Source organism: Psammomys obesus, unplaced genomic scaffold, assembly GCF_907164565.1.
Source record: "Psammomys obesus unplaced genomic scaffold, mPsaObe1.curated_primary_1811, whole genome shotgun sequence".
NCBI classification, from domain to species: Eukaryota; Metazoa; Chordata; class Mammalia; order Rodentia; family Muridae; genus Psammomys; species Psammomys obesus.
Genome location: NW_026596073.1, coordinates 12,279,845 through 12,306,573, shown reverse-complemented (window position 1 = coordinate 12,306,573; position 26,729 = coordinate 12,279,845). Strand labels below are relative to the sequence as shown.

Below are 26,729 nucleotides of genomic sequence, written 5' to 3'. Positions count from 1 at the left end.
ACAGAGAAGCCCTGTCTCGAAAACAAACAAGCAAACAACCTCCCCCCCAAAACAAAACAAAAAACCCACAATGAACCAGGAAGAAGGTCTATGGGGTAACAGTGAAATGAACGGGTAGACACCCAGCTCAAGATGCATCATTGTAAACGTAAGTGTAAATCAGTGGGTATGAACAGACAACCCCAAAACCAGCAGAAAGAAAATAGCACATCCAAAAGCTACAGAATAAAAACTGCAGAATTCCCAGTGTGATGGAGGAAGGGCACAAATAGCACAGCAATGTCTAACAAAAATGAAGGAAACCAGATCTTGAATTCCACATCCGAGCAACAGCAGGCAAATTTCCAGGGGCATTTTTTGTCCTGCCTAAGTAAGAGACACTACTGGCACCTAGTAGGTCTCCTATGAGCCTTGGTAAGATGTAGTAGGTCTCCTGGATATGCCTCGGTAAGGCCCTGAGATACACCTTTTAGTTTATAAGGTGAAATATGGACTGGGATGCAGCAGCACAATTCAGTATCCAAAAGAGAGATCTGTCCCGTTTACAGAAATCCATCACCCTAGACTACCTAATGAGACCCTGTTGAAAGGAAGAAAATTAAACAAGGAAGGAAGGAAGGAGGACAGATAGAGAGGCAGAGAGGAAGAGAGGAAGGGAAAGAGAGGGAAGGAATAGGGAAAGGTGGATCCATTATCAACTAAAAAAAAAAAAAAAGAAGAAGAAAAATGCCTAAATAATAGAACTTCTCAATATACAGTACCTTTTTATAACACTTGTCTATCAGTGTAAAACCAAAACACTTACAATTATGCTGAAATTCAGGATCTCGTAGGCAGCCCTGGATCCTTCTAGAAGGATACCAGTGAGGCAGGGTACACTGAACAGGCTGTCCAGAGGTGTTTGTCTGATGATCTGGAGTTTTCAAAGCTGGAGGAGTAGCCTCAGCAAATCTGAGACCATCAGCTTCACAATCTTCACGCAAAGGCAAGGGGTCAACTGTTTTGATGCCAGCAGCAGGAGAAGTCACGAGACCTACAGCACAGTGGTTTCCTCTCTAGATGACAAAAAAAGATGCACACGTGTGTGCAAAAGGAAAGAACCAACATTCAAATGTAGAAGCCACAAGTCACAGACAATATGGAGGAAAGTGACAAAGTGTCCATGCAGAGAAGGCTATGTGCGTAACAACCAACATAGAAAAACAGACCTGCCGATAGAACAATAAATGTACATTTAAAATGATTTGAAAAGGCAAAATTTGGAAAGACAGGATCAACAATGGACTGTTATTATGCTAATAAATATCCCCTTAGAAGCAATAAAAGGTAAGTTTCATTATGAAGCAGGAAAAGGCCTACAATGATTCAGACAGATAAAAGTGCAGCGAACACCCGACCTCACTAGAATTTTTTTAATCACAAAATGAAAGCACTGAAGTACTAACTGTTCACTTACCAAACTGCAGAAATTAAGTACAATTTACAGAGGTGACAAAGATGTACAAACACAGGAGCCTTCCACAGAATTACCAGGAGCCCAGCAAAACATCAACTTTACAACTGTGTCTGCTTAACTCTAGTAATGCTTAGGGAATATTTACAGAAGATAATACTAATATGAACCAAAATGTAGCCTGCAGATGGCTTTCTTCATAATGTTTTTAAATAAATATGAAATGGTACAAATCTGAAAATTGTATTTGAACAATAGTATCAGGTTAAAAATTTTAAACTAGAGCCAGCATCCATATTGCCATTAAAATAAATGATGTCTAATGATGCAAAAATAAGTTCATAGTAGAGCTAAGTAAGGAAAAAAAAAAACACTAAACAGAGAAAGATGTATGCAATCTGAAAGAAAGCTAGTATATAAAAAAGGAAAAAAAATCAGATGATGAAGCCTTGCCTGGGGGATACCAGTTACTTATACACTGATGTAACTAAGAACGTCAGACTAACAATGACCCTCAGCAGAGTGTGGGCTTGAAGCAGTCCTTTCTTATTCGCCAATATTTTCCGCTTTCCACAGTGACAGCGCAGCTTGACTCTCAGAGTTCCTGATAACTGGTTTTCTTTCTTCTTTCTTTCTTTCTTTCTTTCTTTCTTTCTTTCTTTCTTTCTTTCTTTCTCTCTCTCTCTCTCTCTCTTTCTTTCCCTCCCTCCCTCCCTCCCTCCCTCCCTCCCTCCCTCCCTTCCTTCCTTCCTTCCTTCCTTCTCTCTTGGTATTTCAAAACAGGGTTTCTCTGTGTAGCCCTGGATATACTGGAATGCGCTCTGTAGACCAGGGTGGCCTGGAACTCAGTGATTCACCACCCTATCCAGTGCTGGGATTAAAGGCGTGTGCCACCACCACCCAGCCAATTGTGCTTAATAGATTGCAAAATAGCAAAGCCAGACACAGGCACAACAGACCTTCCATTGTCATCTCATTTGAACCCATGGATATGACATTAACAGCTTGCAACCTAAGGTATCTGTGACTGAAGAGCTGACGGCTATCTCCCAAGAGGATCCAGTAGAAGAACACAAGTCTCCCACTTGCTTCCCCTTGCTCCTACAGTCAGTCAGTTGCAGACCACACTAAGACTTGTCTTCTCTTTTTCTTCCTATATAACTTAGAGGTTTTGTTCTCTCAGTTTTACAACTGCTAAAAGGAGTGAAATGAAACAAAATATTTTAATTGAAGGGATCCTCAGGCTTACTAAAACCAACTGATCTGGTTGTGAGCCTCAAGCCTCTTTACTGGCACTGTGCCAACTCTTGAAGAAAAAAGCTCCCCACGGCAGCCAGTGATTTGATTTACCCTGTGAGTCAGAGCCCCAAGGCCTCCCAGTGCCAGTAGGATAACATCCAAACTCCTCAACGACCGCTTTGCCAACCTTATTTCCTACTTTCTCTTCCCTCTAAATCCACCTCACACCTTTCTCCCCTCTCGCTAAGGACTAATAGGTACATAATGGTAGCTATGGGGAGGGGTGAGCCCCTCCTTGAGTATCTTTAGGTAGTTATGGTCTTGGGAAGGGAAACATTTCTCCTCAGTAGCGTGACCACTCACTGGCTACTCATGAAGGATTCTGTAAGAAACCCTAATGAAACATAGTGAGGATCACACAACAAAAGCAAGTGGGGATAAGGAGGGAAGGAGAAGGAAGGAAGGGCTAGAAGGGGAATTCACTGGGGAGTTAGTAGAAGGGGGACAAGAGAAGGTAATGAGGGTCAAATACAGAATATCATAATAAACCATTATTATATTATTATGTATAACTACTGTGAATAAAAACAAATAAAAGGAGCAATCATCGCTGAGAGAGACTGTCTGTCCTGCTTGGAAGACACCCCGCCTGGTTCCCTGCCAGGGCCCTTCCCTCCTTTGGTCTCCCCTGAAGTGTTACCCACTGCAGCCACAGAGCCTCAGCCCTCACTCAGATGTCACTTGAGCTTGAATTCATAGTACTTCTTCCTACCTGAAATTATCTTTTAAGAAAAAAAAATACTCTATTTTTTCCCAAGATTAGGGAAGTTCCACAAAGTCAGAAAGTTGTGTCCCCAACTCTTTTGTGTGTGTGTGTGTGTGTGTGTGTGTGTCCCCAACTCTTAGGACAGTGCCTAGCACCGGCACACAGGAGAAGCCACCAAATATGAAAGGGAGTGGATAAAAATCAAATTCCCTACGTTCCTCTCCAAAATAAGCCTATGACTTTAACTCAGTATATACCATTCCCTCAATTCCTGTTGGAAAGCTAGAAAACCACAAATCAGTGTTCCAGTTTTCCTCTCCGTTATCTAACCTATCACCTTACAGAGTCCTTCTGTATCACCCACTTCCACTTTTGCTCCCCACCCCCTTCCTTAGTTCGTGATATCATGTCTCCTCTCTGGACTGGGACATTGTCCCTTTGAGGCGGTCACAGTCTACTTTTGCTTCTACTATAAGACAACTGAAACTATTTCAAGGCTAAGCATACCCCTCGGTGGCAGAGTTCCCTCCTAAATCATTCAGTGGCTCCCCGTGCTTCTGAGATGATGGGAAATTTCCACTTACTATCTTTGCTGGCTTGGTGCCATGCCATGACCCCTGCCACACCCTGTGCTGGTAGGAAGAAGTGCTGTGAATTAAATCCAACTACAAATGACCTCCAAGGGATGGGTGAGGCTTTGTGGTTAGGACCATGTGGATGGGGGCATGGAAGCTGCCCTGGCAGAGAACCCGGAAGGGTGTTTTCCAAGCAGAGCAGAAGCTGTTGCTTCTTAAAACCCTATGTTCTTTTCTGCATGGAAATTTTGTATAAGGCAGGTGCATGCTCCTCTCTCCCATCCTTCTAATCAGGTGAATTGTGACTGGTAAGAACGTCCTCGACTTCAAACAAGTTTCTTTGTGCTAAGCTAGATCTTACCACTGAGCTTTGCTCCGGCCCCAAGAAGTACTCAAATGTCATAACTAGGCCATTCCTTAAAGAAAAGCACTAAATAATAACACAGCTTTGAAGCCTTGTTCATTTTCATTGTTGTGTTGTACTCTTTGTGTGACTAACGTGAGTCTCCCCCAAGGTCTACTCTTGCTCACAGCCAGAGCCACAGCATCTAGCAGGTGCACCCATGGCTAAGACACCTGCGCAGGATGAGCTGATGCGCACTGGCTTCTTAAGATCATCTGCAAGATCTGAGGCAAGTGTAATGCACATCTCTAATGCCCACAACTCAGGAGGCTCAGAGGGAGGGACGGTCAGTGTGCACTGAAGAAACAGGAAATAGGTGCTGGAGAGATGCCTCAGCCGTTTAAAGCTCTGGCTGCTCCTGCAGAGAACACTGGTTTTGTTCCCACCACCCTCATGACGGCTTGCAGCCATCTCCAACTGCGTATATGGGAGAGATAACGCCTTCATCTGGACCCCAGGGGCACTAGGCATGCCTGTAGTATTCAGACATACATGTGGTAAAATCAACCGTACAAGTAAAAAATAAAAATTTAAAAATAATTTTTACAAAAAGAAAAGAGGAAATGGGTTACATATTCAGCCACTCTTGTAAGAGTTCAGGGCCAGCCTGGGCTATGTAGCGAGACTTTGTCTCAAAAAGCAAATACAAAACAAGTAAGAAAATGTTTCTTAATGACCAAACCAATACCATGAAAAAAGTAAAGTTTTGTATGAGACAGTGCTGTCTAGGAGTCAAAATTGTGGGATGAATCAACAGAAGTCAAATTCTGCTCAGGAGAGAGACAGTCAGGCGACACTGCTGTCGTCACCTAACTAAACTCAATACTTTGCTCCGACACCATTCTGAAGATTCAACAAGTCAACTCCCATGCCGTGGGAGTTACTCAGGTCACTGCCCCTATATGTCCACAGTGCAAGGCATACAACGTGAAGTCAAGAGTGAAAAAGTCCACGGTGTTATAATACATTCTCCCTCATGCCTAGAGCAAAAATCAAGTTTTCATCAAGGATAACCAAACTACGAAAGGCTAAGACTGTAACTTCATTTGTAACAACAGCTCTTACGGGAAACCAAGACAACGTGCCCAGCTCAAAGACTCCTCTCCTCAGCCAACAGAAGTAACCAAATCCAGCTCCCAGGCAGCCCTGCAACGTAAGTGGCAGGAAACTCACACAGCAGCATCTATCTACTCGGTGGTAGAAATATGCTTTTTCAGAGAAGTTTGTAACTAAAATGTTACAATTGTATTGAAGTCCTTGTGAAGCAGAGATTGGCTTTAAAGTGTTAAGATTTAGTACTACTCTAGGATGTTATTCAAGAAACTAATTCCACAGCAAATTAAGATAACACACATAAATACAGTGGCAAATAGGACCCCACTGAGGCCGAGTCAGGCTTGTGTGCATAGCTGCCTTGGCCTTACGCCAGCCTGGACGTCCAAAGGGGCAGAGAGCACATGGGGCAAATGATTACCAACATTTATTCTCATCGGCCCGAGGAAATGTCTACTGTCATATATCCTTTCATAAGCCAACATGTGAATGTGCAACAGGAAACGGCCTAGGTTTTGTCACTCCAACAGCATTCATGTAACACATATCTAATGATGTCAACTATGAGCTGAGCTGGGGTCCAAGCAGTGAAACCTAAGCTCTGATCCCATCTTGGACCTCTCCTCCAGCCCTGCAAACTCCACCATGCCCGGAGAATTGACCAACATCTCCTCTGAATGACTTCTATTACACATCAGCCATTATCAACTCCTCACCACACTCCCTACTTTTCAGTGTGCGCTTGCACGTGTGCCCCACACTGAGGAGCAAGAGCTCCAAGTCCCACTAATCCTCAGTGTACTTGCGACAGCTAGTCTCTACATCTGAGGAGACCTTCCCCCCCAATGCCCCCATCCCGTCCACACCGAGCAGGGTTCCTCCCAGCATCTTCAACTTCCACAGCCAGTCACTGCCGTCAATATAACATAATTTTCTCACCTTCTTTCTCACTCTGTCATGCTATTGGCAAATCATATCACAAAGGCCAGTTAAATCAACTCACTACAGCTCTGGCCCTAAAGACATCAAATTTGTAACCACTAACCCAAATGGCCCCTAAGAGCCCTGCAACATGCATTTCCCTGCTCCCTCTTTCGCTCTAACTAGACCCTGTAAAGCTTCCTCCTCTATGCTCTAAAAGGTCAATATGTTCTTTCTCAAACTCATTCTAGACAAGGATATTTTTCCCACGTCCCCAGGACATGGTCAGAAAACTGTCCAAACACTTCGCTCACACCTTTTTCGTGCTCAGCAGCACTTCTCAGGGCTGTTTCTCCCTCTTGTAAGAGTAGAGGGACCAGGAGTGTGCCTGATAGCACCTCCGCTGCTCCCCAGGGCACCTACAGCCTTTCTTTCTAATCAATAACAATTATTATGTAAGCCCTGTGTCTTGACTTTTTTTTTTCTTTAAAATTATCTTCCTCACCAAATGGGCATGCTCTTGTCGTGTCCATTTTTGGTCCCCCTGTATACCCACTACTCTTTCTTTGCTTACTTTCTTGGAAAAGGCTCTGGAAAGACTTGTCTCTGGAGGCTGGGAATGTAGCCAATGGTACAGCATTTGCCACCCATGCTCACAGCCTTAGGCTCAATTCTTGCCACTACCAGCAACAAACACACAATGTGCAGTTATCTTTAACTCTCCCTTCCTGTTCCCTTGAATCGCTTACATTTCGGCTTTTACAAGATTCTAACTGACTTTAAGTCTCATCCCTACTGACCGAGCAGCGTAAACGCTCATATTTCTTCTCTCTTCTCTTCTATCTCTCTCTCTCCATGGTGTGTGTGTGTGTGTGTGTGTGTGTGTGTGTGTGTGTGTGTGTATGTATACACAGGTGCCCACTTGAATGCACCTGTGAATGCCATTTGTGGGAGTAATATCACTGGCCAGAAGAGGGCACTGGATTCCCAGGGGCTGGAGTTACCAGGACTATTAGCCACTTGATATGGGTGCCAGCAACCAAATTCAGGAGCTCTGGAAGAGCACCAAGCACTCTTAGTCACTGAGCCATGTCTCCAGGCCAGAATAAAAAATGTTTTATATTTTTATTTATTTGTTTGCTTATTCATTTGTTTATTCATTTCCTGGCAGTACTAGGGATTGAACACAGGGCCCTATACATGATAGACAAATATTCTACTACTGAGTTACAGCTCAGCCCTTTTTGATATTCCTTTTCTTTGAGCCCCACATCATCTCTGTTTCCTATCACTACCTTACTGGCAGTTTTCTTTTTTCTGACTACTTCTCGACTTCCTAATATAAAAAACCCGAGACTCACACATGCCTACACCTACTCTTCCCTGTCAACACCTATTGCCTAAGTCTTCAAATACCTGTAGCTTTATACATACACACACACACACACACACACACACACACACACACACACACACACGTATATGAGCATCCACTATCTCTCTGCAGACAAGCTTTTCAAATGCATATAGTCAGCTCCCATCAGCATGTCTACTCATAGACCTTTTAAACTTCTCAAATTTAACATGTCCTAAAGAGAACTCTTGCTATTTTCTAACACATATTTTCCTATCCATCTTTCCTATCTCAGTTAAAAAGCAACTCCATTCCTCTTGCTCAGGCCAAAAATGTTTCAGTCGTCCTTAATTCTACTCTTCCTCCCATGCCACAACCCATCTTTCAGCACCTCTTGGCACATACATCTTCAGTGTACCTCCAGAATTGGGGTTCATCAGAAGACCTTCGCCACCTCCCACCAAATCCAAATTCCTGGATCCGATACTGACTGCCCGCTGCTTTCACACGTGTGCTCTCGCTCCCTGTTGTCCAGTCTCAGGGCAATGACTACAGTAAATTTGGAAAAGCCTGGGTCAAATCAAGTCACTCCTTTCCGTTCCCACACTTCCTATCTCGCTAAAAATAACGTGTATGCCTTTTCTGTGATCTACAAAGCCCTACACAGTTTAGCACAGCACCAGGTCTCAAAACCATTACCCAAACTATTCTCTGTTCCCGCCACAAGAACACATGACTGGACCTGAATGAATCGGGGGTCCTCTCACCTCAGAGACTTTGCCTCTGTCCTCTTGGTCTAGAGCATCTCCTCACATGCCCAGATCAGTCCCCCACCTTCTTCATATTCTGCTTCAATACCACCTTGTCAGTGAGGACCTCCTTGACCACTTCCCACTCATTTCCCATCTTAGTTTTCTCAGAGCACTGAGACCTATCTGTGCGTTATACCTTTGCTATGATGGCTGTGACCCCCACCCTCCAGCAGGATGTAAGCTCAGTGAGCCCTGAGTCTTTAGTTTTTAATCTCCCATGCTTAACTGTGCCTGAAACATGGTTGGAACACAACTATCAAACAACAGATTGTATTTTTTTTCCTTTCTGATGAGTCACTACTAAGAATAAGTGAAAGCATATCAGCAACAATAAAATGTCAAGAGCAAATAAGTAAATTCCAGTGCCTTTGCCTTGCCTTACTGAAAGCTAACAGTGGTGTTTCTACATACAGTAGGCAGGATTTTCTAAAGACTGAGCCTACAATTCATTTATTACATGAGACTATTTGAACCCAAGAAGAGAAATTTTCCTCCGAAATGCAAATATGTACCTTTAGAGTTTCTAAGCCATCTGGAGAGGGCGCTCTCTTCCTCTGCTCGGGGGATGAAAGCTTCGCTTTACTCGGAGACACTAAGACGGCCCCACCTTGAAAATCCCATGGAAACCACGTGTCAATCATACCAAGCTACATTCTAGAAGGGCAGACTATAGGCTGCAGAATGTGACTCTTACCAACAGCTGGAGTCGTGAGATCATGGTGAGTCCGCTGGATACCGAGTTCTCTCAGCTGTGGAGTAGGAAGCCTGCCTCCCTTCCCTGAGGAAAGAGAAAATGACTCCAACCTAAAGAGTAATACAATCTATTAAGAAGCCTTTCTTCCAGAAAAAAAAAATATATATATATCAAACCTCAACATCACCACTATTTAGCATAGTAATAAAGCATAAACTAAGAGTCTACTTTGTTTTTGAAAAACAAATCAGATTCATATGCAGGGAGCCTGTAACAGCTGCCTATAACCCTAGTGTTTATAGGAAGGAGACACAGGAGAATCCTGAGTTCCAAGCCAGCCTTGGCTATGCAGGAAGTCCCTACTTAAAAACAATCTTTTTAAAATGCCTAATCTGTATGTAGTTAAGAGGAACTAGGTCTAGAAAGGAGGGAAGAGAAGGAAGCTCACTTTAAGTCAGCAATCCGTAACTAAGAAGTCTTCCATTTAGTCAGCACCCAACTTCCACATTCGCTACAACACCCATGAACAAATGAAGGGCTTGGCTGCAGACAAAATACACCAGCGGCAGCAGCAAACAACCATGCCCCTGTAGCTGCCTGCACATAGAACCAGCATCATTAGCTATTTTCAGAAACCATTTTAAAACTATTACCAAACAGCAGCCTTTCTTCCTGACAGAACCATTGAATAATTGAATATCAATTAATATCATTAATTGATATTAATGAATACCAGTTTTCCCCATGAAGTCATCCTTCCAGATACATTACAAATCTGGCGGATCCTTACCACATATGTGAGAACAATCTAATTCCTCCTCAAAGAGCACGGTGCTCCCCCAGCAATCAGTGGTGATGAGACTGACGAAACATGTGAATAAATCTTAGCACATGGCATGCGACAGCACCTACCTCGCCACATTAAAGTACAACCCAGTTCTTTACCAGTCATAAATTGCCAGTGTAACCCCCACACCTAGTGACATGGTAGATGCACTTTTGTCATGCCCAAGAACATTGTATATGCTGAAGAATTTAATCTCACCCTTCCTTCATTCCGTCTGCCTTAGACCTCTCCTGTGTGTCCAGTGTCTCTAGCTCTCGCACACAGGTCTGCTTGTCCTTTCCCCTTCTCTCCTCCCTATCCTCCTCCCATCTGGGCTGCTGCTGGGTGTCTTCCTTGGTGCTGTCAGCACCCCAAGCCAGGTTCCTCCTGACCGGCATGGTGGCGGCCTCTGGCAGGTCCAGTTTCCTGGTACTATTTTTTGGGAGGTGATCTCCTGAGGCAACTTCCTTTTCTTCTCGTTTGGTAGGAGGATGTTTCTGGGGAGTCTTGTGGCTTGGAAGATCTCTGCATATCAAAAAAAGTTTCATTGTAAATCTGTTTGGGTGTTCTAGTGCTTTAGTAAGTTCATCACTTTTCCACTTGTTTCCACACTGATGGCCTTGACACCTTGTCAAGGTCCTTAAGTTATTGAGGGACCACAATATACGAGAGCTATGCCTGGGTTACAAACAAACAAACAAACAAAAAACACCTCCAAAAAGCAACACACTTACCTACTTTCACACACACATGCTTGCACTTCACCAACCCCAAATAGGCTAATTTGTTGTCACTAAATTCATATTCATGCACAATTCAATTATACATGTGAGCAAGTATGCACATTCAAATTTTTATATTTTAGATTCATCTTTCCAAAATATTATTGAAGAGTATTTTGTGAACTTTTAAAGCAAGGTCACATAATAGAATTTCTAGATGAGTTTGGTATAACAGTGCTATTTTAGTTGCTACAAATCAATGGGCAACTTCTCTCACAAACAGGTAAATTGTGTTTGCTTTAAAATTTAAAACAGCAGAGAATTCTCTACAACTAGAGGTCCAGTTCCATATTAGCCACAAAAATTCATTCCTGAATGATAACGGATATACACTACTAGCTTCTATTCTTGTATGTTTTTGTGGTTGTTTCTTTTTCAACTTCTTAAAGTCCTTTTACATCTACCCTATAGCCATTCTAGCTCTATGGTTGTTACAAAGAATATTGTAAAATATAAGCCATCCAGAATTATTTATTATTCATACAGAAACACACAGAGCAAGTACAACAGGGCTGCATTTGTCATAGAGAGTAAGTTTTAAATAATGAAATAAAGAGACCCATCTGACTAGAAGGCAGATTATGAGAAGTCGGGTCACTTTCCCTATGTCATTCTGTGATGAACATAAGCTACAACTCACTCTTCTCACCATCCACAAACAACACCTTACCCAGCAAGATCTAATGCTTGGATGTTGCCGCTAATGGTTCCTTCTGAGCTTGTGGTTGAGGAGGCATCCCAACAGCTGTTGCTATCGGACAGAATCTGGTTCAGATGGTCCCGAGAAAAATGTGTTCCCTGAACTCGCTTCCTGTAAGACTCAGCCTTTTCTCGGAGTTCCTTAACCTACAGTAAAGAGTTCAGAAGTCACCCACCACTGTCAGTGCTCTCTACAAATATCAACGTGAACATAACAAAGCCTGTGCATGCCTACAGCCAGTCCAATGAGGAAGGCAGGCAAAAACAACAGCCACATACACTCACCAGACTATACATTTAAGCAGAAATTAAAACAATTAGGCAAAGCACAATGCAGTTATTTTATTTTGGACTAGCAGGCAAGGAGACATTTATAGTAGCTAAGAAAAATATTGACACATTCTTTTTTACTTCAACTGAAATCACACAAGTATTCTATGCATTACTATAGTGTTTAAGAACTCAAAAGCAACCAACCTCTGCATACCACATGGCACTTAGAGAATCCTAGGGGAGGAATACAGAGACACACTTAATGACAGGTTAATGCCATAAATGACTACTAATGGGAATCAATGAGATGCTGTATCTTATTACCAATTTGTCAATCAATATTTCTTGTATTCTTAGTAATATTTAACTCACTAACCAAGGTATCTTAATAGTGTGTTCAAGGATCAGGCATGTTCTTGCTTGATTGTAATGGTGTTGGTGATGGGTGATTGATTGTTATCCCCAGTTCCCCATCTCTGACTGTGACGGTGCCAGTGATAGGTGATTGATTGGCAATACTAGCTCCCCATCTCTGGAAGAGTGGTCACGTGCCAGTAACTCCCAGTCTGGCTTAATTTCCCAGCTGTTCCTATTACAGAAATCCCAGTGACAGTTGTGAGATTCCCTCTCCAAAACCTGCAGGTTCCCCCACAATCAGCACATCCTCAACTTCAAAAACAAACCAACAACTACTAAATAACTGAAAAGAAATCCCTACCAAAATAATGGTGAGATGTTCAACAAGCTTTTTAAAAATTATGATAAACTATATAATATTTTGTATTCTCTAATTTGCAAATATACTTTCATATGAAAAGGAACCTAACTACCATTTGAAACACTTTTATTTCACACCACACTGCCACCTGCTGGCTGCTCTAAATATAAATATACAATAAAAAAAACACAACAAAAAACAGAACTGTGAACATTCTGCTTTAAAATATTTTGCTTATTATTCTTAGCAACTTTTATTGATACTAACAATTCTGTATTTTTAAAAACAGAGGGTTCCCACAGTTTTGTAAAATCTTTTATCCCTTGACAATTTATTTTAGGTATAATTGTTAATCGTTTCATCTTTTACCCTTCACAATAAGAGATGTTTTATGCTTTATAGTCACTACCTCATCCTTTAGTAGTGGTTGTAATAGTGCGTGTGTGTGTGTGTGTGTGTGTGCGTGCGCGTATGCGTGCATATGCATGCGTATGCGTGCGTGTGCATGCCTGCGTGCATGCGTGTACCATGTGGGACTCAGGTTGTCAGGGCTGGCAGCAGGCACTTCACCTGCTGAGTCATCTCTCCAGCCTTCAACTCCTTGTCTTTTTCTACCATATAGGCAAGACTCCTCCCCTATCAGAATGCTGTGCACTAGAACTGCACTCTTCCCTTGAAGCCAAAAAAGAAAAGCAGACAAGGAAACCTGCGATGCAAAAGCAACTAGGGAACCGATCCAGAACTCCTAACAAGGCCACTGTTAACACGAAGGGAGGGAGAGCATTACACTTCTAGGGAAATAGCCATCACAGAGAGAGCACCTACTCTAGCATGAGAAGCCATACAACTCCAGCAGACAGCTTTACCCAACACTTGAAAATATCCCAAGGAATAATCTGATATCCTACTTTCTTCACTGCCAACATGAGCTATGTGCACTCATCAGTGCTATAAACTCAATATACTTCAAAGAAAAGCAGCAGCAGTTTTTGCAGAAACAGCAGAACCAAGACATTTGGTGTCGATGTGCTGAGTGACTGGGGGGGGCACTCTGCATGGCTAGGAGACCTGGTCGGCTGGTGTAACAAACGGTTCATCACCTACATAAAGCTGCAAGCCTTAGAATCACTTCCTCTGTGTTCTCTCCACGAACCTACCACCCTGCAGCAGCGAGGGGCAATCAGCACTCAAACACTGATTCTATACCTGTCTAGAGTACAGACTGAGCAGCAGAGAGAAACGACAACCAGAGCTTCAAAACACTCATACTCAACGGGCTTACAATGGCAAAGGAAGCCAACCTGTACCATCCTAGCACTGGCACAATCTGTGCCCTACTCAACAAATGAGACCTTGAGTGCTGAGCAGTGGAAATAAACAGTCAAGGAGGCCACGTCCTGTTCACATGGGAGTATTATCCACATTGCTTAATGAATAAGAGAATGGTGAAGAGCCCTCTGTATACAGTGATCCACTTGATACCAATTACTTAGAAAGGATGAGGAACAGACACTTTAGACATTCAGTATAACTATTCAGTTCTATTTATTAATGAGATATAAAACCCAATGCTTTCACAGTTCCTTATCAGCCATCCTTCCTAAAGAATGTCAGTGCTAACATTTCAGTTTTACATTTAAATGTGTATAATCCTATTCTAAGATGAAACTGAAGAAGGCTGACATCTCTCAAAGTAAGGTATTCTATGGGCAAGAGGGGAAAATTGAGTGTGGACTCCAGAAATAGCCCCTAAGACCAATGACTGAAGGTCACTACAAAGGATGGGAATAAAGTATTCCCAACTAAACTACCCACACAGTAATGCCACCCAACGGCAGGATATATATATATATATATGAGACGGCTCAGAGGCTAAAAGCATTTGCTGCTCTTATACAGTACAAGAGTTTGGGTCCCAGCACCCACATTAAGTGGCCACAACTACTATAACTCCAGTTCCTAGAGATACAAATACAACGCCCTCTTCTGGCCTCCACAGGTACAGGCACACACACAATCTAAACACTGAAAGTTGAATGTTTTCATTACTGAATTATTTTTCCCAATTTGAACTAAATCATTTAAAATTTACATGCAGAAAAATCAAATTCAGAAAACTGAAGGGAAAAAAATTTTTTTTCTCAAAACTCATGACCCCCAAATGAGAAGTAATTCTATACCTGGTTCTCACAACGTCTGTCAGATTACAGGATGTCTCTCAAATGTGGCTCTTCATCTAGAATCAAAGTCCTAATTGTCCTCTAGTCACAACAACAACCAAGCCAAAAAGATATACATGCCAACTAGCCATCATGACACATGCCTGTAATACCTACATGGGAGAGGCTAAGGCAGGAGGATTGCTATGAAGCTAATGCCAGACCCTTTTACAAAAAACAAAAATTAATTTAAGAGTGAATTAATTTACAACAGATTCGGTTATTGAAGGAAATCGTTTAAGAATGTTATAGAGCAGTGCTGCAGTAATGGACAGATGTGGAATACGCATCCACGCTCAAGGCCGACTACACAGACACCAAGTGAGTAAGTATGTGGGACTTCGGAGAGAATACCCAATAGTTATCGCTAAAAATAGATCCCAAAAGCGCAGCATCTAGACAGCTGAACAGGAAGTGAAGTCAGTATCTGACCATGAGCCAACAGCTGAGCTACTATTAGGAGGATGGGCTGGAGAGATGGCTCTGTGGGTGAAGCGCTTGCCCACTTATCCCAGTCTAGTTCCAGCACTAGAAGGTAAAGGAGGAGGAACCGGGGATCTCAATGGCTGGCCAATCTAAGCCATCAGTGAGCTTTGAGGTCAGTGAGAGATGCTGTCACAAAAAAGGTAGTGAGGGACACCAACCTCTGGCCTCTAGGTGCCCAGCCATGTGTGCATAATGCATACACAACATACACAACAATAAAAAAATGCTGGGGGGGGGGGAATGATGCTCAGACACCTTGTTATCAACCACATATCACAAATAATGGTCCAGGGGGAAAAATCTAGTATTTTGACAAAATATGTCCCATATTAAATGTCTATACCTTGGTTAATATTAAAGAGTTATTCTTCTTTTCTATTGCCAGTCTAGGTTTTACTTTTCATAAAAGGTTGATGCAAACTTCACTTTCCAGTAGCAATGAACACAACTCACAAAAGGTTACGGCATCAAGATAGCATATAAGGGAAAACTGAGAAATCAGGCAACACAGCACTCTCCTCCATTGAGGCAATATGCAGAATCTCATCTGACTTCAGCATCCCTACAGTCCTCTAAACCAATGAAATGTTTAGAGCTGATGCTTAAATACCAACTCACCTTAAACGAGTCATACACTAGCTCAGAATCTTTCCAAAACAACTTTCTCATGACCTCAAGCCCTGCCCACTGGCTGTCATCAGCGGCACTGTTCAGTGTTCCCCAGTTTTCTCCTACCCTGTCCAAGTCCCCAAATACACTCTCTTTGCCAAGACCTAGAATAGTAAGAAACTGTCCAAGAACTTAGGGAATTCAGTCCTTTCCCTATCATCACTGCTTTTGATGCTCATATTTTTCATTTGATTTAACCAGACTGAATAGACAAATGGTCCAGATGTAATGGGAGCTGTTCCTGTCCCATGTAGCCTGAGTTAGATCCAGGTAGACAGTACTGAAAGTAGCTGCAATAGGAAAAAAAAAAAAAAAAATCCAAAAGCTTCCAGAAATAGAATGCTGGGGTAGGAGTGTCAGGACATTTGTCTGGGAGAGATCAGCTCAAGAAACCAGCAGCTCAAACAGGCCCAATCCTGTCTTTGAAAAAAACGAACGGAAAAGAATGTCTATTATTATACAATCCAACACCCCCCCCCCAAAAAAATGTTTTAATTTAGCTTCTGCATGTGGGAAAGGTTGAAAACTGTCAGGATACAGTTTTAAGATACTAATTATATAATAATCTAAATGTCCCACCATTTATCCTTTGACTAGAAGTCCCACTTCTCAGCACTAGGACATAACTGCCCTTTCCTCTTGCCCATCTTTAGGTACCCGTTTTGCCCCCTATGCCTGGGCACCCCGAAAGTAGAACATGATCCTGAATGAACTCAGTCTACCTGCACTCACCCTTTTCCTACATACTGCAATGGTGGAAACTGTCAGCAGCCTTATTAGCACACTTTATCGATTGACCTTCAGTTCAAAGACAGAAGCTATGGATGTCATGAGAACCAAATCAATAAAGCTACAGTCCTGTAAACTAAACTCATTAGAACTATCAGATACTTGATGGCTTTAAAAAATTACTTTAATAATAAATGTCAATCTCTAAAGAGGTCATTGGTATAAAAACTGTGAACATGTTGCTAAGCTGACAGCTACTACATTCAATCGTAAGATGGTGGGATTTGGAGTGCTATTATTGTATCATCCATTTCTAAGTTGTAATGAAACTCACTGTGGAATTTTTGGATAGGCTGGAAGAAAATGTAAAATCACAGACTCACCTGGTTTGGCATGTTCTCTTTCACACGCATCCAAGCTCCAGCTTTATAGTAATACTGGGCTGGGCTCAGAAACTTTGCTCTATATTCAGAATTCACCTTTCTACAAGAGACAGAATAGAAGTAAGTATTCTCGCGTGGTGACCACCCAAAAATGAGCATATCCTGATAAGATACATACCCAAGCCTTTGGTGTCTCCAGGGAACAGGCTTTTGAGGCTGGTCTGAGTCTTCCGATGCCATCTCTACTTCTAATTCTAAAGCCTCGTCTGCCTTATTATTTGAAATGGAAATAATTTAAGCTTTAATGCTTACAGATGTCATATATTAAAATAAAAACACAGATGTTAGAAAGGTAGGTCTGGAGATTCTATTATATTTTTTCTTTTAGATGTTTTAGCTACTAAAGAAAAAACAAAAAAAAAAATCAACAAGTTTTGAAACCAAGTTTAGATCCTTATGTTTTTTTTAAGAAATTAACAAATGCCACCTAAATATTAAAAAAATAACCACACTAGGTTTTGATTTAGTCCTTATGTTTATGTCCAAGTGTTACAGTTAAAGTTTCGCTAATTAAGTTATCACAATGTTCCACCCCAAGATTATAGGTCAAAAGCAAGTGTGTGTGTGTGCTGTGTGCACACCCATGCATGTGTGTGTGCATGCACATGTACATGTGTACACACAAGCACATACGTGTATGTGTGCATGGGCATGGCTGTGAGGATGTGTTCGAACACACGCACACAGGTGTATAATCTTACTTTTAGTCATATACTTCGTATTTTAAAAGGCCACGAAGTTCCAGGTAACTTACTACAGGAGACTATTTCATTTTCCTATAATCTCCAATGATTCTAGCCTAATGTCATAACTTAGACTATCTGCAAATTCACACACAAATGCAAGTGTTTATATCCAGGGCAGTAAATTATATGAATTATACTATAATTTAGCATAAAAATTTAGCATAAAAATTCTGCCTTAAGGTAAATGTGTGGTATGCTTCACGGCTACTACTTTAAGATAACGTTTCTATCATTCCTGCTGTCCTACAGCGGATGTTACTGCAAGGCCAGTCATTTGACGTTAGACAGGGGAGACTTAGCTGCTGCATTGCTAAGCATGGCCAAGGAGTACTAACTTCATGTGTCTGTCTCCCAGCAGTCTTAAGCACTGCTGAGCCCTGCCATGTCTGCACCCTGTACCCTCAGGCCCTGCAGAGGACCTGGCTCACGTAAGTAGTCAATGAGCACCTGGCATTTAGCGAACAAATGAGCTAATGCTAGCAATGAATTCAGGGAGCTTCAGGAGGTAACAAAAGAAAATATGCAAAGTCTGAAACCGTCTGCAAGAGGTTGGAAGCTGGAGGATACCTTCTTCTCTGGAGCTGGCGTCTCAAGACGGCCGCTGTGCTCTCTTAGCTTTAGTTCCTTCGAGGGAGATAAGCCCTTGAAATTTCGCTTGTATTCAGTTTCGGGGATGACAGTATTGCCCCTAACTTGTGGAATAACTTGGCTTTTATTACGGAAAGCCTTAAGACAAACAAACAACAACAACAAAAAAAAGTTCAGTTGAGTTTTTGGCTGGTTATTAAGTGATACAGAACCTTAGGTGTTTGTTTTTAAAAACTCATAAAAAGTTGAATTATAGTATACAAAAAGGCAAAATTGTGTATTACTGCGATTTCATGTGTGTCATTAGTAGTCAAAGTTCAAATTTCTATACTTGTTACTATGTTTTGAAGAGTCCAATTATGATCAAAATGTCACTTAAGCAAAAATAATAGACCATGCCCCTTACCTGATTTTCCCTATGCAAAGTTCCCCCACTTCCTCCCACCAGTTTAGTAATAAAATAAATGAAATAAGCATTTTCACAATATGAACTGACATTAGTTTTATTAAAGTATTTTGTCGGCTCCACAATTACATTTTTCCTTGTCAGAATTTCCCTTTTTCTGAAAGAATGTAAGATGATGCCTGATATGTTCAATCTGGTTGGGGTTTGTTTGTTTTTCTTGCCTCTTGCTTGCTTGTTTAGCATTTTCATTAAGGCAAGAGAGGACATCCAGGAATTACTATATTTCTCTTTTAAATACTTTCTTTCACCCATAATATTCAATATGGTTTCCACATGCTGGTACACTACCACTGACAATTAAATCCCATGGAGGAGAGGGTGCTGGGTAAGCCATACATTAGCCCTGCTTCGCACCACTGACTAGCACAGTTGTGCAGACCCGATCCAAACAGTTCATCCTCTCAGTACAGCACAAGCTCAAGGGCTTTCCAGCCAAAACGATTCCAACTCCTTTAAACATTAATGTGACAACCTTACAAGAAAAGGTACCTGATCGAAAGCAGATGGCTCCTTAGAGGAGAGCTGACAGCTTACCAGTGAGCTCCTCCACAGACCTCAAAGCCAATGTGCTTTGAACTTTCAAAGAGCATTTGCTTCCCAAAGAAGCCCTTTGAAAGCCTCACTAATGAAAGCAATAGGCTTGCTGGTAAAGACACTGCTAGTAGTTTGTTGTTGTTGTTTTCATTATGCTTCTGATCCTACGAAAAAAATTTTTCTGAAAAATGCTTTGGCATGTAAAATTTGTCAAGCAGGGTTTGACTGAATCAGCCCTAGCTTATAGGTCAAATGCCATACAATAAATGATGAAACACAATTTTCAAGGCACAAATACTTTTAGGAGGACTTACTACCTGAGAATGCCTGCAAGCAAGCAGAAAAGGCACTGACCCCAATTAGTAGGTCACAGAAAGAGAACACATCACTTTGTGCTATAGCTCACGTGATCCTGAAACGCATTTTGATAATAAGTAAACAAAGCTGCCACAAGGTACATGACCCTTAGTGAGTGTGTCGGTGGGAGAGCACAGATGTTACTGCCCCGCTGTATCTAGTCATCCTTAGATTTCAGAGTATAAATGATACTCAAGAACAGGCAGAATGATTTCACAGCATGTAAAGGTACGTGTAGACTTATTAAAAAATACTAAGATCAGGAAAAAGATGAAGCTGTCGCAAGTTTCTGGAGTTATTAAACATGGAGCTGAAAGTATAGTCAAGAACATAAAGTATTTAGAGTCTAAACGCTCTCCAGACAATAGCAGCCTTTAGCAGAGTATTTATTAGCAAGGTAATAAAATATTAAAATTGCACAAGAATATAATGTCAAAAATTAGTCCTTTGTGCCTTTTGAACTGATTCAAGGGAACAATTACATCTGGTGCTACTTTCAGTATGTAAACATCCAAAGCAATTGTCTTTCTTAAAAATATATATACATCATGCCAAAACATTAGTCAAATAAACAGTTTAAAATAGAACCAATTTAACGATTAAAAATAAACTAAAGAGGCCTTTTGGCGTGTGAACACTTACCACTCCCCCACGTTTTCACTGTCCTACCTCTCACTTAGTGGACCTGGCAACAGTGACTGTCAACAGCACAGGACAGTATAAGGTTACCACTATAAATCATGAGAGAGAGTGAGAATCTCGCAAAACTCTTGTTCTGTCTTCCAGGCCTAGGTCAGCTCTCCGTCCACATAAATCTGCGTTACTAAACCAGTACACCCAGAAACACATCACATCTGTTAAACTACCTGATTGGCTGCAAACACTGGAGCAGTTTCTCTACAGGTCTTCCAGACAAACTGCCTCTGATATTCAGAATTTCTCAAGGCATTATGCGAGGGATCCACAGTCAATCCAGCCTTCTTGCGAAGATGCCTATCCAACTGTTGGGGGAAAAAAAACCACTCAAAGCTATCAAAATCTGCTACACAAACTCTGCTTAAGTCTAAATTGTAAAGCATGCAACATGAAATTTATCCCTTTAAGTTTTAAGTGTGCCTTACAGTGTTGTTAACTATATGCATACAGTAGTATGGCAAACTTTTAACTTCTAAATAATTACTTTTAAACGGTCAAAATTTTAAATTCCTTTCTTAATAATAGTGTCAAGGAACTATTATGTATTGCTCAGTTCCTTCCTACCATCATTCATAACAAAACTACTATCAAAAAATAAACCATAGCCCTCTGCCCTACCCACACACTTCTGTGGTCACCCTTCCCTCTGCCAAACAAGCTCACACATCACCTTCCATGGTTCCCTACATCCCCTGGCTTTCTCAACAAGTCAGAGATGCTCCTTCAGCACTCCTAAATGGCTGCAGGGTTCCAGTCAATGGTTGAAGTACACTAGGAAAAGAGCAACAGCCTGGAGAATGAAATGTGGGAACCGGTCAGATTCCCACACACAGCCCTACAGCCTCTGCTTATGTGCTTGCGGGGACCTGCTGCAGGCCAGCTATGACCTAAGAGGACAGAATGTGCAAGGTCTTTGAGACCCAGCCAGGACTCTCTTCCCTTTTCCTGTTGTCAACTGAGATTGTTTGTTTTCTTACACAATGAGAAAGTGAAATGAGGATAGGTAAAGTCCTCTGGGCACAGCAGCCAGAGAAACGGCCTACTGCCTTTCTGTCTGGGCTTGACCTCTTCCTCAGGGCTTGGCTGCTAGTCTCTGATGAATAAAATCCAGAGGCAGGCTGCCCATACAGGGAAGGCACGTCTTAGTACAGCCAGTACACTGTAAGAATAGAGCATTCTCAGTAACGTTCTACTAGCATCTATAGCAGAGACACGAGACAAGGAAAATAACACTTAACAAGAAAAACCTTAAATACACAATGTGGTAGCAATGAAACCAATCAGGGCTGTCACACTTTTGAATAAAAGTGTGGTGGCTATTCCTACCCTGGGATCTATACTCTGTGAAAGAGGTTGGGTAGAAGGTGCCTGCTCCACAGCTTCATTAGCCAGTGCGTGGTTTCCTGTTACATCCTGGTGCTTTTCCATGCCATCTGAAGCCCCTTCAGCTCTGGAGTCCGTAGAATGTGATCGAGTTCTCTTGGGAACCCTGGAGGCCTCTACTGAGAGAACTCCTTGGTTAGCACCTTCTTTTTGCTCTGCCTCTTGTGGTTTTGGAGTCTGGAGGGTCTTGGGTTCTGGTGGGACAACCATCCCATTCTCTGTGATGGCTCCATTCCACGCCAGGGATTTTGAAATCTGAGGGTCATGGTAGTAAACTCTTCTTTTTGAAATAAAACTTGGTTCTTTCGTGATCCCTATAAAACATACAACGTAAAATTAGCTACTACCAAAGTTTACAGTTAAGAAGAGCTTTTAATAAAACCTGAGATGGAGTTTAAAATTCAGTTGAGAGCAAGATGGTGCCTGCCACCAAGCCTGACAACCAGAGTTCAGTCCTCAGGAACCTCATGGTAGAAAGAAAAACCAACTCCCACAGATTGTTCTGTGACTTCCACACATGCCCTATGATATGCACAGACGCTTGTGTGTGTGCACGCGCACGCGCGCACACACACACACACACACAAATTCCTCCAGATTTCAGGATTTTTAAAACCTAACTAGGCATAGTTTTCAACATCAAATATTTATTTTGCTTTAAAGCAGTATTAAAATTGAGCACTGAGGTCACAAGGTCCAAGCTATTCTCACACAAGTCACAGGGATCACAAGGTGAGAGACCTGCCTGGCCCGAGCCTCAGTTTCTGGTTACTTTCCTGTGCTACTTAGCAGAACAATAAGCCCTGGCCGGTCCAAACGGGGAACGTTGCACAAAGCTTCTCTTATGCAGAACAGACCAAGATGAAAGGGGTGAGATGTCACCGTGCTGGATCCTGGGTCTCCCTCGGCCTTGATTTCCCGAGCATTAAAAAGAATGGCTCCTTTAACAAGAGCTAAGATACAATTTCTCTACATCTCTGTCCAGCAGGAGTACATAGGACCTCAGCCTTCTCCTGAGGTAAGTGGAACTCTGCAACAGTGTGGGGCTTATGCCCTAGTTCAGGCCATTCCTTAAATAGAAAGAGGACTGCTCCCACCTGAGGAGGAGGAAGACAGAGCAGAAGAGAGGGGAAGACAACAGAAAAGCTGACATGAGGTAAAGCCACCACTCCCAAATCTCCCTCTGAGCCTCCTGCCATGGACGCAAGGGTCCATGCTTATGGGATTCCTAGACTAATAGACTTCAGTGGACAGGCACACAGTGCCATCTCGGGGGTGGGTGAGCGAAAGGAGTATTTTCAAGATCCTGAATTCCATGTGTGTTCTTGCTTGACACTGACCTATCTGTCCTCTGTACATCTATTCACTTCAGCCTACCGCAGTCCCGCTTCGACTTTACAAAAGACAGGCCCACAGCTCAGACAGCCGCTGGCTGGGTTGGATCACTATGGCATAGTACAAGAACTCAGGGAAGGGGGAAGAAGGTACAAGCCACTCCTAAGGGACACTGTGCCCCAGGAAAACAAAGGCATAGACTGAAGATGAGAAAGGAACAGCAGCACATTTCATGCTTTTCCATCTACCCATAAAGTTCAGGTATGGAGAGCTGGCATGGGCCTTGCATCTATGCACCTTACCTTGGAATCAAAACAAAGTTACACTTTTTTCATAGAAAGTCGCTCCAATTTGGCAAGCCAGAGTGCTGATGTGGGTGGCTTTGCAAAGTGTACAACCAACATTTTCTATACACTGGCTGAGCCAAGGTGGCAGTTCAAAAGCTGGAACAAATAAGACATCACACTCTACCAAAATACGCACCCACTGAAACTATTTGTAAGAGCTTAGAAAAAAAACGGAAGATTAATTTTAACATGGGAAGGGTTAACAACATTTTCCTAACTTCGGGGGTGAGCACTGGGGATCAAACCCAGGGCCTCACATAAGTCAGGCACATGCTCTACCTCTCAATCCCTTTTTTTAATTCTTATTTTATGTGCATGAGTGTTTTGCCTGCATGTGTGTAGGCATACTGCATGCATGACTGGTATCCCCGGGGATCAGAAGAGGGAGTCAGAGCCTCTGGAACTTCAGACACAGATGTTGTGAGCTCCTATGTGGGTGCCAGAAGCTAAACCTGGGTCCCCTACAAGAGCACCAGTGCTGTTAACTGCAGAGCCATCTCTCCAGCCCCCCTGAATTACTATAGGAAGTATGAAAATGAAACAAAAGAAAACTGGAAAACCACAGTTTTAGACTTCTGCCTTGGCATAGGGTTGAGATTTTGGTAAGGAGCAAAATCAAAGAATAAGATTCTCTGCTCAGTGGGCCCTCTGTACTCCCAGCTCCAGCAAATGCCCCCAGTAATGGGGTTGCATGGTACTGAGAGAATGGACAGACAGACGGTCCTATATAAGCCTGCTGCTGTTCTGTATAAACCTCCTACTCCCACTGAACAGCCTGAAATCTTGTACCGTTCCTTATGCTTACCTAAAATCCCTATTAACCTCCCCCCCCCCCCCGCCCAAACCATTACTTCCTTCAAAATGTACCCTGCTCCAAAAGTCTCAAGAAGACGGAGGCTGCTACTGTAGATCTTATAATCTAGTGGGCGAGAAACAGAGCAGGGACAATAAAGCCAGTCCATTCTTTTCAATGTGCTCTAGAAAACCTCAGCCCAGGGCTCAGATGCTCTGAGGTCTGGGAAGAAGCACATGCAACAGGAAGAACATAATCTCTGAACGCATGGGCTCTGACTAAAAGAGACAAGGGAGCTCAAGTCATGCCTCTGCACTAATTCTGAACCCGGACAAGCTGTTTTACCTTCACTTCCACTCTTCAAGACCCTGGGGGTCCTCTTCCCCAGGCCCGGCCCTCTCAGGTCCCAGATCAAACATCCCCACGAGGACCTTTTCCAGAACCACCAGTCTCAAGTGTATCCCCCCCGCCCCCCTCTTCAACCTGTTTGCTATCGTGCAATTTTATATGCTACCTGAAATGCCTTATTAATGGAGTTTCTTTTTTTTTTTTCCTGTACATAAGGGAGTCTGAGATCACAGGATAGCATCAATACACATTTGCCAACTGCACGATGGCGTCAGCCAGACCAGTGGATTTTAATTGTTTTGTAACCATAACCCAAGGTTTATTCAAGCTGTAATGGCCATTGGTTTGCTCAACTTACCTAACTGATCCGACCTAAGTCCTGCCCATGAGTACTTTTGCGCCACTGAGGGATTATAGGACTCTGACAAATAAGACTTTTTCCACAGAAAGTTCCTCTGGTATTCAGTCAGCCCCTGAAATGCAAAGTACAATTTGAGCACAGTGTGATGAACAGTGTTTTAAAATCCGGCATCAGAAAGAAAAAAAAAAAAAAAGAAAAGAAAAGGGGAAAAAAAAAAATCTTCTCAGCCTCCAAAGAGTGTTGAAAGGCCTAAGAATGAGAATTAAACGCAGACAATCTCCTTAATAATGGTTAATATTTACCCAGCCCTGGGCTAAGTAGCCCTTTAATCCTCACAACCAGCTGAGGCCCATAGAAGCAGGAGTCTGACACTCAAGGAGGCTCCACTTTAGCTGGTTCCCTAATTCCAAAGCTCGTCTGATGAAGTGTAGTGGCAAATGAAAAGCCCTCATCACTGCAGTTTTAACCTAGCTCCCTATCAAAAGCATAATATTATAGAGTACTCCTAGTTCCTTTTAATAAAGGGCAATTAGACAAAGACAAGTTCCCTTCCCACTCTGTCCCTTAAGAATTAACGGGGCGGGGGGGGGGGGGGTGACTGCAACATTATGGCCACCTGTTGCGCAAAAGGATGCTAGATGCAGACAGCTACCTGAAGTGTCAACAAACCCTAAAACAGATGCACTGCTAGGAATGCAAGCTGCATACCTACTCGCGCTCTCCTCGTACCGAGGGCCGATTCCCAAGCCTTTAGACGACAGGCGTACTTTTAAAAGTTTTGCGGGGAAAGGGGGCCTGAATGCTAAACGTCAGAGGGACCACAGGTGCCCTACACAGAAAGCAGCCTTTCGTCCCACTGTCCAGCGCCCTCCCTCCGCCTCCGCACCAGATTGCTGCCGTCAGGTCCCCGTCGAACTCTCCCACGCCCACACCGCCGCGCCGGGCCACGGGCCGGAGCATCCTCGGCCCCGCACAGGCTCCAGCCAGGAGGCTCGGCGCTGCAGCGGCGCGCCACGCACCCACCCCAGAGGGGTCCCCTCCACCCGCCGCCGAGCGCCGGGCCTCACCTTGAAGCGCACCGGCATGTCGTCCTGCGCTGCGGACCCAGCCCCGCCGACGGTTAACGGGACTAAAAGCCCCGAGGGGGCGGGGCGACAACACTGGTTCCCTAGCAGGATCCCGGACTCGGCGTCCCCGACTACGCGCCGGCGCACTCCGCGCCGCCCTCCCGCCACGCCCTCCTGGCTCGCTCCGCCCATTTTCGAGACCTGAAGACGAATGGCAGCCCTTACCGTCATTACGATTAGACCAACCAGCGCTCGGAAGGGCAGCGCCCCGCTCCCTGAGGGCGGGCGGAGAGCCGGCCAATGAGGGCCCGGGAGCTGCGGTGGGCGGGGCCCGCGGGAGCTTTGTCCTGGAGGCGGCTGCGGGGCGAGTGCGGGTGGCCGAAAGCCGACGGAGCCCGCCTCGCCGGTTCCAGGTCCCTGACGTCACACAAAGCGAAGTCGTGCCTGGCATTCCAGAATGCACGACGGAACCCAGAGTGTCTTTTTCCTAAAGGAAATGGTCCAGGAGTACCTGGCTGAATGCCTGCTTGACGGAAGCGTCATCCTAGCCTCGGCTCCAAAAGAAGAGGTCCAAAAGCTCATCCGATGTAGACA

At 43.3% G+C, this 26,729-nt stretch overlaps 1 protein-coding gene across 2 annotated transcripts in view; it reads right to left on the bottom strand.

The window, feature by feature from the left end:
- Mdm1 (Mdm1 nuclear protein) overlaps positions 1-26,412 on the bottom strand; it is a 29,883-nt gene extending 3,471 nt beyond the window's left edge. The window contains exons 1-13 of one of the 2 annotated variants that reach the window (XM_055626218.1): positions 26,361-26,412; positions 25,066-25,180; positions 21,828-22,198; positions 20,672-20,806; positions 18,428-18,586; positions 17,233-17,324; positions 17,055-17,154; positions 12,055-12,084; positions 11,549-11,724; positions 10,316-10,621; positions 9,271-9,380; positions 9,089-9,183; positions 806-1,055 (exon numbers count right to left, since the gene is read on the bottom strand). In XM_055626218.1, the coding sequence (XP_055482193.1) occupies positions 806-1,055; positions 9,089-9,183; positions 9,271-9,380; positions 10,316-10,621; positions 11,549-11,724; positions 12,055-12,084; positions 17,055-17,154; positions 17,233-17,324; positions 18,428-18,586; positions 20,672-20,806; positions 21,828-22,198; positions 25,066-25,180; positions 26,361-26,366 (1,945 nt within the window). In that variant the 5' untranslated portion in view covers positions 26,367-26,412. Of the gene's footprint in view, positions 1-805; positions 1,056-9,088; positions 9,184-9,270; positions 9,381-10,315; positions 10,622-11,548; positions 11,725-12,054; positions 12,085-17,054; positions 17,155-17,232; positions 17,325-18,427; positions 18,587-20,671; positions 20,807-21,827; positions 22,199-25,065; positions 25,181-26,135; positions 26,254-26,360 lie in introns of those variants that run through there. The other variant, XM_055626217.1, reaches the window with a different exon arrangement.
- Between the last annotated feature and the right edge of the window lie 317 nt (positions 26,413-26,729).